At 34.7% G+C, this 12,011-nt stretch overlaps 2 protein-coding genes across 3 annotated transcripts; one reads left to right on the plus strand and one right to left on the minus strand.

The window, feature by feature from the left end:
* Positions 1-6,291, plus strand: HY2 (phytochromobilin:ferredoxin oxidoreductase, chloroplast / phytochromobilin synthase (HY2)). Its single transcript, XM_086244690.1, has 8 exons — positions 1-339; positions 2,273-2,389; positions 3,493-3,587; positions 5,009-5,102; positions 5,213-5,344; positions 5,506-5,610; positions 5,800-5,850; positions 5,919-6,291. Exons 1-8 carry the CDS (start codon positions 91-93, stop codon positions 6,099-6,101), a joined length of 1,026 nt encoding a protein of 341 aa, XP_086100816.1. The 5' UTR covers positions 1-90; the 3' UTR covers positions 6,102-6,291.
* Positions 6,292-6,746: 455 nt separating this feature from the next.
* LOC147283906 (NAD(P)-binding Rossmann-fold superfamily protein) lies at positions 6,747-11,638 on the minus strand. 2 transcript variants are annotated; one of them, XM_086243745.1, is made up of 9 exons: positions 11,285-11,638; positions 10,827-10,939; positions 10,286-10,339; positions 10,089-10,173; positions 9,697-9,802; positions 9,054-9,140; positions 8,806-8,903; positions 7,749-7,858; positions 6,747-7,053 (listed from the first exon to the last, which is right to left on the minus strand). In XM_086243745.1, exons 1-9 carry the CDS (start codon positions 11,583-11,585, stop codon positions 6,976-6,978), a joined length of 1,032 nt encoding a protein of 343 aa, XP_086099871.1. In that variant the 5' UTR covers positions 11,586-11,638; the 3' UTR covers positions 6,747-6,975. The 2 variants fall into 2 exon arrangements, with proteins under 2 accessions (XP_086099871.1, XP_086099872.1); XM_086243746.1 differs by lacking the exons at positions 6,747-7,053; positions 7,749-7,858 and adding an exon at positions 7,974-8,218.
* Positions 11,639-12,011: the final 373 nt, after the last annotated feature.

Genomic DNA, 12,011 nt, shown 5'->3' on the forward strand with positions numbered 1-12,011 from the left:
AGATACACAACAAATTTGTTTAAAGTCTTTACAACTTATCTATTTAAGAGAAATAAATATCGGCAGTTCGATTTCCCTATATCTCGCCCCATGTTTGGTGGGTGCTTCAGTGCGAGTTTCTCTTCCTCGTCCATGGAATGGTGTTCTTCATTAAGCTTTTGCAAACTGCAAAAACCTTTACCACCATTCAGCACTGAATTATTTACTAGTATTTGCAGTAGCAGTAGGAAGCAGCAGAGGCCCATTATCCAAGTCTCTGCAATTTCATACAAGAAATTCATTCACTTTGCTTTGGATGAAACTAAACGCCATACCCATTTGGCACCTTCTTCCCTGCAGGTATGTACTCTCCTAAAACTCATATATCTGTATATATATGCACTTTATTGCCTTCAGCATATGGGTTGTTCTTGGATTGATTTGATTTAAATTATTTATTTTGGAATTCCAATCTTTGATGTATAATTTTTTCCTTTTTCTTTGAAACTTATTGAATGCTGGTTTGGTGCTGAGCTGTTTGTTATGTTTCTGGTGGCTGGTGCCATTTGGAAAATTTTTTTCAAGTTGCAATTGGAAAATAATGAATTTGGACTTGGAACTTTATGAATTACTTCCTTTTTTCTTTAACATACGTACTTTCAATAAAAATTACTGCTTTCACTGTCATGTAAAGATAAATTGATGCTCTCCGGTTCAAAATCAAATGATGTCATGGAAGTTCCTATTAAATAAGGACTTAATCAGGAAGAAAAGAAAGAGCGGATAGTGAAATTATGGTATGGTATGGTATGAAGATCAATAAGTGCACTTATGAGGAAACTAACATATGAAAAATACTACTCACTTTGCTCAAGGAAAAACATAACTGAGCATATTCAAGCACTGTAGACCTTCCACATGTTTCTCTCTCCCTTATCTGGGCTCCTATTAAACATACAATAAGTTGGTCCCTTCTTGATGCCAATGGTGTGGAGTTCCAAGTGTTCCCTTGTAATCATTATCATAAATTATAAATCACCCATACAAGTGCTTAATTTAACTTGGCTGATATTGGGTACCCAGCTAGTATTGGGTCTGATAGCACTCAGGTTGAGCTAGTATTCAGATCATGCTGCTCATCTTGATGCATGTACTTGTCTTAGGATGACACCCTAGGATAGTCTGTCTCTATCTATCAAAACAACCGGAAATGTTTCAGAAAAAGTAGGCATACAATGTACGAAAAGTTCACGGCCCTCTTTATCAAGCAGGGTTGTGCTCGACATGGTGGTAGGCTGAGGTGGTTGGGTCGACAAGTTCTGCACTTAAACTCTGGGGCTATCTTGGCACCACATGGCTCTTTGTGCTTGGTGATTAGTTTTCCCCAAAACGATATCCCCCAAGTGACCAAGATAGACGAAGGTTGACCTGATCACTTTTCTCAATTTGGCTTATTTGAGCATGCTGTAGCAGGCTTATCCCGACCTTTCTTTTTCACCCTAGGGTACCTTATCCAAGTCCACCTTTTCCTCTAGTTGTCTATCAGAGTATAAAGTGTGGTTGACTTCTTACGTCTCCCCATCTAAGCACGAACTATGTTGGGGAACAACCCTTGGTAGTTCATTTGAGCATACCTTTTCCTCAGGTCAGCTCATCCGAGCATGACCTGCATTGATGTGGCTTATCTCTAAGCTGGGGTGGCCATAACCTTTGATACGCTTATCTAAGTCTACTTCTACCTGAAGTTAGCCTATTCGATCACAACCTATGTTTAGGTGGCCATAGCCCTTGGTAGACTTATCTAAAGCTACCCATTTCTTTTGTGAGCCAATTCAAGCACCAATTATGTTGGGGTGGTTTATTCAAGCATAAACTTGGTGGGCTTATGCGAGCATACCTTTCCTCAACTTAATTGGCTTATCCAAGCATACCTTTTCCTCAACACCAGCATAATTTTCAAAAACCCTTTTGTTTCTCGTCATCATTTGGGGTAGATCAGCTTTACAAAAGTTTCGCAACTTCGGTTTGGCAATTTCTTGAACTATTAACTCCTTATGTACCAATTTTTCTGAACAAAAAGTACACTTTTCCATATGCAGATGTAGTGCTACTGCTACCTCAAGATTACAATTTTGAGACATGGTCCACTCCATTGGCCATTTCTTTAACTATTATATCACTTTTCCATTTTTGAGAACTATTTGCTGCTTTTATGGTACCAAATTATCAATGCTTCACCATCATATTTATTATTGCTGCTATTCATGACTAACCTTACTTTGTATGTCACCAGGAAAGATTTAATTCCATGATTTCCATGGATGGTAAAGCAGAACTTCAAATGTTCTCATTCCAAGCTACTAAAATTAGACTTATACGTAGCCTATGCATTGAGAGTCAAACAATGCAGGTATCATTCTTGAACTTGTCACTTTATGTACTTAATATTGTGAACTATAGAAGGGCTAAATGGTACCATTAAGTTTAATATTTTTTTTATTTTTTATTATTGCTATAATAGTTCTGAAATGATGTCAACTACCGAGTATTCCATCATTTCTATATTTTCCAAAAGTATTTCACCAAAATATTAAAATAAAGATAGCCATTTGGGAGTTGCCTGTCGAATTGAAGGATGAAATTCCTAGAGTATTGTTATAGGATCATTTGGAAAATCCTAGGTTGACCTATGTTCTTCAGAATTAAGTGTATAAATTGATATATCCTTCATGGTATGTGTGCAATGTACTCTAGCCCCGGTCATATTTATCTTCTTGACTAGAGGCTTGATTGGTTCTTATCTATAGTAATTTGCTTCCTAATTAGCTTCAAGTTGAAATTTATCTTGTCATGCTAGATTTTGTTCCACCCTTGACACTACGAAAGTTCAAAGTATCACGTCATTTTACTAGGAATTTAAAATTAGAAAGTGAACAGTAAAGGAAGCTGAAAGCATATTTTTACTGATATTAAACATTTTCTGTCTCAAAGGTTAAGGTTTTTGTCACAGTACCCCCATAATTTTTGCTTAAATATCTGGGCATCATAAAAATAATAAGAGAAAACATGAGAACAAGTTAAGGGTTCAGAAAACTTTAGTCTCAAAGGTTTCAACACTTGTATTTTTATTTGTTTCAACGAATTATTAGCTAGGAGATGGTGAAAATCATCTATTTCTACACTTTTCTCATATGTGATGCATTATTAGCATGGGTGGTGGATGATGAACTAAACTAGGATGGTTTGGATTTGGAAACATGATATCTTTCTCTAATACATTTAACAATTGATAAATAACCAATGAATCTAGAAGCTTAAGCTGTTAAAAGATGACCTGAGAATTAGTAAGATCTTGGTCATGGCCTATCTGTAAGCATCATGAGAAAAGGTATAGAAACCTCCACCACGCAACTTTTCTTCAAAAGATGTACATCTATTGTGCATTTTGTTATGATCTATAGAACAAATCACACTTTTTTTTGTAATAACATTGGTATAATAAATCATATGCAGGTTTTGGATTTTGCTGCCTTCCCAGAACCAGAATTTGATATGCCCATATTTTGTGCCAACTTCTTCACCAGTGCAAATATAAACATAGTTGTTCTGTAAGCTCTCATTTTTATTAATTCTTTAAACATAATAATAGGATTACTGCTCTTTTATAACACTTAATTATATAAACCTTAAACATTATTACTGATAGTGTTCTTTTTCCTCAACTGAGAAACATCCCTACCAAGTTACTGTCTATATAATAATCTGATAAAAGTTTCAACAGTGATTAAAATGTCTACATAAATATCTGATAATGATGTGGCTCCTGTGATGGTATGGCTCTGTTTGCCAACATTATATGCTTTTATTTTTGTCTTATAAGTTATAACTGTGTGATGGCTTTGCTTAATGGTATACATCTGTGCACTACTGTTTGTGAGACAGCCGTTTCTCATAGTTTCATCTCTTTGAAACTGCTTCTCAAATTCTATTTTATTTTATTTTTTAAAATACATATACTCCTCTATCAAAGGACAAGGCATCATATTTTCCATTTCATGCTAAACAATTTTCTGGGTTATTTGAGTTATAATATTTTGGCTTATTTACACCATTGCCCCCTGTAAGATACACTTTTTTTCACTTTGCCCCCTGAAACTTAAATCCTCTCAGTTTGCCACCTGAACTTCACAAAGTTATTGCAAAAGACCCTATGCCGTTAACTCTGTCAATTTTTCCGTTAAAATAGCTGACGTGACACCTATATGGCATGAGTGAGACTCTTTTTTAGTTATGTAAAATCCATGTGGACAAAAAAAATAATTTTTAAACTAAAAATAATAAGATCCATGTCAATTTTTTATAATTTTGCTTGTCTACATGGATCTTACATAACTAAAAAAGGGTCTCACTCATGCCATATAGGTGCCATGTCAGCTATTTTAACGGAAAAATTGACAGAGTTAACGGCATAGGGTCTTTTGTAACAACTTTGTGAAGTTCAGGTGGCAAACTGAGAGGATTTAAGTTTCAGGGGGCAAAGTGAAAAAAAGTGTATCTTACAGGGGGCAATAGTGTTAATAAGCCTAATCTTTTCTATAGAAATTCTTTCAAAAGTTGGGGTTGAAGTATAAGTGCAGATATAGTGGCTTATCATCAAATCTATTATTCGTTTGCTTTTACAGTTTCTATCCTTTGGCCATATTGTACATTTTCTCTTTTACATGTAACTTGAGACATTGAGTAACCTTTTTATGTGGAAATATAAAAAGCAAAAGGAATATCATATTCTGGTCATCACATATTTAGAACACTAGTTTATAGACAAGCTGGCAGTGCTACTTTCTGGTTTGATGCATCTGTAAATTATTTTTTAGATGATGTTGGATTTGCTGCATCTAGCGACTCCCTTTCAATATTGTAGTACAGCTTAACTATATTTGTGTTCCCTGGAGCCATTTTGGTATAATTCATAACTAATATCGAATACTTTAGACTTTGGAGCTTACCTGTGATTGATCATTTATTATAGGGACCTGAACCCTTTGCATGATGTCATCAGTCAAAGAGATTACAAAGATAAATACTATAAAGGCCTAATACCTCTTGGTGTTAAATATGCTGAGGTAAGTAGAATGATTCAAACTGGCACATATAATGTAAATGTTGATTTCATAGTTTTTCCAAATTCTTTCTAAGAGATATGGCATGGTGACTGAACACAGATTTCTTGCAGCTTTTACCCTGGGGAGGAAAGCTTACTAGCGAGTCATTAACATTTTTTTCACCAATTGTGATATGGACAAGATTTACGTCAAGCCCCTACAAATATGATGTTTTATATTCTGCATTCATGGATTATTACAAGGTATAAACTGGATGGCTTTTATGGCCCAAAATTATAGTTTATTTATTTTTAATGACGCCGCTAAGTGGAATGGAATATCATGTTTATATGGTAGTTCCAATATCAATCGAAATGAAGAATTCCAAATTGTAATGTGTTACAAGTCCCTCTTGCTCCTGCAGGCCTGGCTTAAGCTGATGGACAAAGCAGTAGTGGAGACAAATGCATCTCAAATTATTTGTAACCGTGAAGCGCAACATAGATATCTAACATGGAGAGCAGAGAAGGTGATTAATGTTCTTTGCTAGGTTTTTTCTTCCATGCATCCCATCGTATGTGTATGAATGAATTCCTAGTGATTAGTTATAGGGCCTTGGAATAGTTTTTCTTGAAAAATATCACTTAATTTCTAACTCAATTTACAGTTTATGCCCTATTATTTGCTTTCATGACTTACTTTGTTGTGACGGAAGCAGGATCCTGGACACGGATTACTGAAAAAGTTGATTGGAGAGACACAAGCAAAGGTATTAGACATTGATGAGTTTGATGTTCTTACATGAGTGCAGTTTCTTACTTGAAGTCTAATCCATAGGACTTGCTGGTGAATTTCCTCTTCAATGGAATTGATGAACTAGGAAGCAAAAGTTTCTTGGATTACTTTCCTGAATACTGCTGCGAGGACGGGACTATAAATCACAGTCGCAGTATAGTTGGAAAGTCTTTTGAAGATCGCCCCTGGAATAGAAAAGGAGAATTTATTAGTAACAATTTTTAAAATTAGATTGTAATTGTGTCTTCACATCTGTTCCATTTGTTTTTCCTTCTTTCTTTTGAAATATGTATATATATAGTGATAATTTTCGCTAAACATAAAATGGTAAGCCGACTCATTTATATGCAGCTCAATTATTTCAGTGAGAGGTTAACGGTTGGTCAAAGTTTATTTTAAGGGAGGCCAGTTTGGCACTCCACAAATATTCACTTACACTCCTTTTTTGATTTATTCGTCATATACTATTATTTCATTAATAAATTTTTCAAATTTGTCCTTGATGTCTTTTTCTTTTTTGAATGCATTCATGTTAATTTGATGGCAAATTTGGATGATCAATTGATAAAAAATATAAAAAAATCAATGGAGTTTGTGGAGTATTATTGATATATTATTGTATATAACTATAATACCATGTGGCAGTGTGATCAATTCATTAAAATTATAACATATGTACAATTACTAATATCTAAAACTCCAAATTCTAAATTTATAAATCCACGTGGTGACGATTATAGTCACATACAATAATTTTGCGTCAAATGGTATCAATGTAAATTCTGTCATCCATCTCAGAATAACCTTGAATTATTGTTCAAACGTTCAAAATCAAAAACTTCAACTTGCAAGAAAATGGTACACAAGAGCTCAAATACAACCCCTAGATATTATACTTTTTCAATATGGAGCATTTGTGACATCACTTTAAATGTAAATTGCATACATAACTATGAAAAAAGTGAACGAAAGAATGCAAAATTTACAGATTTGTATTGAAATACAGAGTCATTCTGTACAATATATAGACAGATCAACATTTATATTTCTTGTTTGCAACCAGTATCATTGGCATGCATGGATGGACCCCCAATGAAATCTAAGAATCCAGTTTTTGAGCTTGGGCAGCTTTGAATAATTCTCGCCACTTCTGCTGATCACTTCCTGGACCATCTCCCTGCACAGTACTAGATTTTACTATTGGAAAGAAATTCCTCAAAGCATCAGAATATGGTAGGATTAACTGGAAAAGGGTCTCCAATTTCTTTATGTCTAGGTCTCCAGTAAACTTGGCAACAATATCAAGTGTGTTCCAAAGGAAGCAGTATGCCTTCTAAATTTAGGGGAAAAGGAAAGAATAAATGGAATAAGCAAACAAACAAAATGTTTCTGTGTACTGAAACAACAACCACCAGTAGGCTAGATGAAACCATCACAAAGAGCTTGATTTTTAAATAGTTGAGAGGATCCAAAATAGAAAATAAAGGTTACAGTGTCAGACAGACAAAGGCAGAATTACTTCAGTTGAAATTCAGCCTTGTTGGCCACACCACATGCATAGTGGTGACAGTCTCCAGAAATATCATGACAACAAGAAACAATGAATTCTTTAGGAAGTCAACAGTTGTTCCCTGTTGCCCACTGAGAAGGCAATTCTCAAAAAGCTCATAGCCTCTTTAAACCAAATCAAATTATTTCAAAAAGAAAAATTGTCATTTATTAAGTTTGGATGCAGTAAGTCTCTTAAGAAAATATATAAACAAAGACTGAATTTTGAGTTCAAATGCCAAGGGATGTCAAAAAACATGACCAGACATGCATTGTACAGTCTTGACCTCCTAAATACTGAATCATTGATCTTTAGAAAATTACCTCAACTGAGTTGATTTCATAAATTTTTCCTTCAGTACATTCTATGTCCAGCGCCTGTATGCAAGCTTCAGCAACAACAAGTCTGCTAACTTCTCCAACTAGTTTATCTCCTGGATCCCATAAATAATTAAACCCATTAAAATAAAGACATAAGATAGGAAGGAATTAGTAACACTCAATCCACAAATCAGTAGACAAACAAGTTCATCCTTTCCTAAACTAGAAGAATTTTTCATGTGTGACGGGAAAACATATTATATTGGCATCTTGTGGAAAATTCCTTCGCAAATTATTTATTTGAATCACCATATATTTTACTCAACTCAAATTAAGCCATAGTCCCTACAAATTGAAGTTGGCACGACATTTGGCTTGATGAGAAATAAGTTACTAGGTTTTGAGCAATTTACCCAGAAGCAGACTGGATTCACCAAGTAAGGAAGCATCAATTATATTAGGTTGCTGGGAGCCTGGGACAAACAAATTTGAACAGCAGCAGCATTCATGTGAACGTATATGACATCTAAATGACACCTATCCTTAAGTATTATCACCTACATATTTCCCTTCTTATTTTGGCCATAAAAACATTCTTAATTGGAATAAAATGTTCCCAATAACAACATGGCTGCATAACAATCCCTAAAGGGATTAGGCAACAAGATAATGACATAAGCAAAAACTATGCAATGGTACTCATAATTGGCCCTCAACCCTACTATAACATTTTAAATTGCAGTTCCCAATATTCACACCCCCCACCCTACCACAAGTTTGACAATTTTCCTTCCAGACCAAGGAGCTTTCAGACCATTTGGCTTTGCCAAGCTAGTGATCTAGTTCCACCAAGCTCAACTTGCAGAGACAGCATTGATCCGTTTGGCATTTCTTAATCTCTTGTTTGATGGTTTTTGTGCTCTGTTTCGCAGCTGCTAATTAATGCTAAATGTTTGGTATAAGACCATAGGACCAATAATTGAGTCAAAGGAAATGAATCTGTAACCCATCTAATGTGATGGTTGTTGCAACTTCTATAAACAGATAGTTGATAGTGTACCTTGACCTATAAGGACTGCACGTCGTTGGCCAGCTGTAGCTTTGAGCAACGTATTAAGATCATATGATGTGTAAGGTCCATCTGTCAATCTACCAGGTCTGAAATACATATATAGTATAAGTATGATACAAGCAACGATTTTAAGGATACACAGTTGCTTTTCTCTGAGCTGAAATCTGCCAATATACTATAATTGCCTTCTGGTTTCTCAGCGTTTAATGAAAGTGACATAACTAATTTACACAAACCTGATTATCGTAAATGGTAGACCAGAATTACGAAGAATATCCTCTCCCATCTTCTTATATTTGAGAACACCAAAAAGGTTCATAACGCTACAAAGGATAAAATAATTTGAAAAAAGAAATATTAATCCATGCGAAAAGGAAATAGAAAATTAAAACCAACTTCATGGTTCAGATCAATTCCAAATTGAGCTTCATGTCAAACTTTCAAATTGTTGAAAGCCATAACAAGAAGAGATATGAAGAACCCCACATTAATCAAAAATACAAGGAATGTAGGTTCCAAGTCATAATAAATCAGTATATCACTATTTCCTATCCAAAAAAAAACAAAAAAACAAAATGTATCACTCTTTGGTTGATCATTATGGTCTCATAAAATAGCAACTATTTCAGAAATTTCTCTGCACTCAGGATAAATTTTTATTTTTGAGAACCTATCCCCTCTTCTACTAATAATTTTTGTTTAAAGAGTTTCCTTGCTGAGAGTCTTATTATGAAATATGCAACCCAGCGAAAGCTATGCAATATTTAAGGGTCCTTAATATTAATTCAATTACTAAATGTAATTTCCTATTGCCTGCTGAAACCAAAGAAAGTTTGTTGCTGGTTTTATAACTCACCATCCATAAATAAGTAGTCTTACCTCCATGGCAGTTCATTGAACTTGGTTACACCAACTGATGATACAAGAACAATTCTCTTCAGCGATGAAGGCAGTGCAGATACAAGATTTCTCACACCCTCCCAATCTTCAAAAAAAAAAAAACATTTATAGTCAAAAGCACTGAAAGCACATTTATAGAGTAGGCAATCTTTTGTTGTGTGCATTCCCATGCATGCGTGTGCATTCCCATGCATGCATGTGCATGTATATAATTCATCTATTATTGGCCTAAAAATTATGAATCTATCCAGTATGCAAGGCTGTTCATCAACCTATCATATCCCAACAGAAAATAAATGATGCACAATGTCTTATTGCACAGGTACTTGCTCACTCATATATCTAAGATATCAAAATAGATAAATTCTAACCAACTCTTTCTGGTGTATTATCCCCATCCCACCGCTTTGAAGGAAAGGCTGTGGTTCCAGTGCAGCAAATCACATGTGTGACTGCCTATAAGATAAAGACCTTTTAAAATTAATCATTCAGAAATCATTAACCATAGACCGCATTATAAATCCAGAAACGGAAAAAAAGGTATAAGTAACTGAACCAAAGCACAAACCTCAAAAATAGAAGGATCTAGATCATCTGGGTTCCGAGTGTCCCCTCTGTATACCTATCAAGTTTAGATGCTTTAGAACTGTAATCCTCACTCCTCAAGAAAGAAACTAAAATTAAGCTAAAAGAAGAAATTGTTGAGAATATAAAACCTCAAATTTAGGATTCTAAATCTTGCATCTCAGTATATATAACCATGAGGCATCTCCAACCATTTCTAATTGGTTTTGAGTTTAGATACTCGAACTTTAGTGGAAAATTCATCCATATGTATGACCTTGTTTGTGGATCACTCCACCCATCAATAATTGGCTTTGGTTGGATACTCAAACTTTAACATGGTATCAAAGCAGACAATTAATCCACATCTCAAATGTCACCTAATATAATTTATACACAAGTTTGACTTAATTCAGTCAGAACCTTGCATCTCAGTATAGAAAATCTTGGGGCCTCTTCACCAATTTATTTTGGGTTGGATGCTCCAACCTTAACAGGTGAGTGATAGAAATCTCTTGCTTAATTACTTACTCAGAAATTGGTACCTGCAATGTATCTTCATCGTGCTCACCAAATAATGTAGTTGCTTTCTCTGGGTCACGCAATAATAGGCGTGACTTGATATTCCGGTTTAGCAATGAAGCCACTACCAGCTGACCTGAAATGAGATTAAAACACTAAATTTTACAAAGTTTCCAAGAAATGCACAAAAAAGTATGTGAAAACCTGAAAATATTGGAGGAAATCCATATCATTTACACGAACCTGCATCCTAAAAACAGGAAAATTGTTCAATATAAATCCCTACATACTTCACAACAGAATCAATAGCATTTCCACAATCACAAGAATCATTTTCGCAATATAGCGCATAAAAACTAGCAAAAAAAGAAACAAGCACTAAAATCTGAATAATAAATATAAAGAGACAACAATTACACATACCCATAAACAGAATTCATACAAAAGAAAAAACAGCAATTATATAAGCAATTGGGAATACCAACACCGCCGGAGCCGCCAATGACGAGAACGAGCTTGGTAGAGGAAGGAGGGGCAGAATCGGAATCATTGGTGGACTCTGAAGCGAGGGATTGGGTCACTTCCTGTTGGACAGCATGAAGTGATGGTGATGATATTCCTCCTCTAGAGCTCGAAATGGTCCTTGAATTGGAGGAATATTTTAAATGAAAACTCAGAGGTTGTTGGAGACCAAAAAGTGGTATCTTCTGAGGGTGTTTAGGGAGTGTTTCAGGTGGGATTGGAAAATTAGGAATCCAAGTGAGTGAGAGTCTGGAAGCCATGAGCAAGAGAGCAATAGCAGAGGAGGGAAAGCGGGGATGGAAAGAAAGAGCAGTTGGGACATACTTGTGGTGGTTATATCTCCAACTGGATTTACCAAAATGTCCCAAAAAAAAAAAAATCTATTCTGTTGATTTGTGATTAATGACTTTCTTTGATGCCGCAAACTAAACAATATCTTTTATATATATATATATATATATATATATATAAAAATACAATCTGCAAGATAAAATTAAAATAATATTGTGGCAAAAAAAAAATTAAAATAATTTTGACAGTTATACACAAATTAAAATTTTTATCATTATAATTTATTGCTGGGTTATTAGATGAGCAGATTAAGATTCAACAAGTCTAGTGTTTGTGTATGTATTCATTGTGATTCATCACTTACACACCTCTTAACATCAATGTAGATTGAGTTA

This window comes from Dryas octopetala, chromosome 5, assembly GCF_963921425.1.
Source record: "Dryas octopetala chromosome 5, drDryOcto1.1, whole genome shotgun sequence".
NCBI lineage: Eukaryota > Viridiplantae > Streptophyta > Magnoliopsida > Rosales > Rosaceae > Dryas > Dryas octopetala.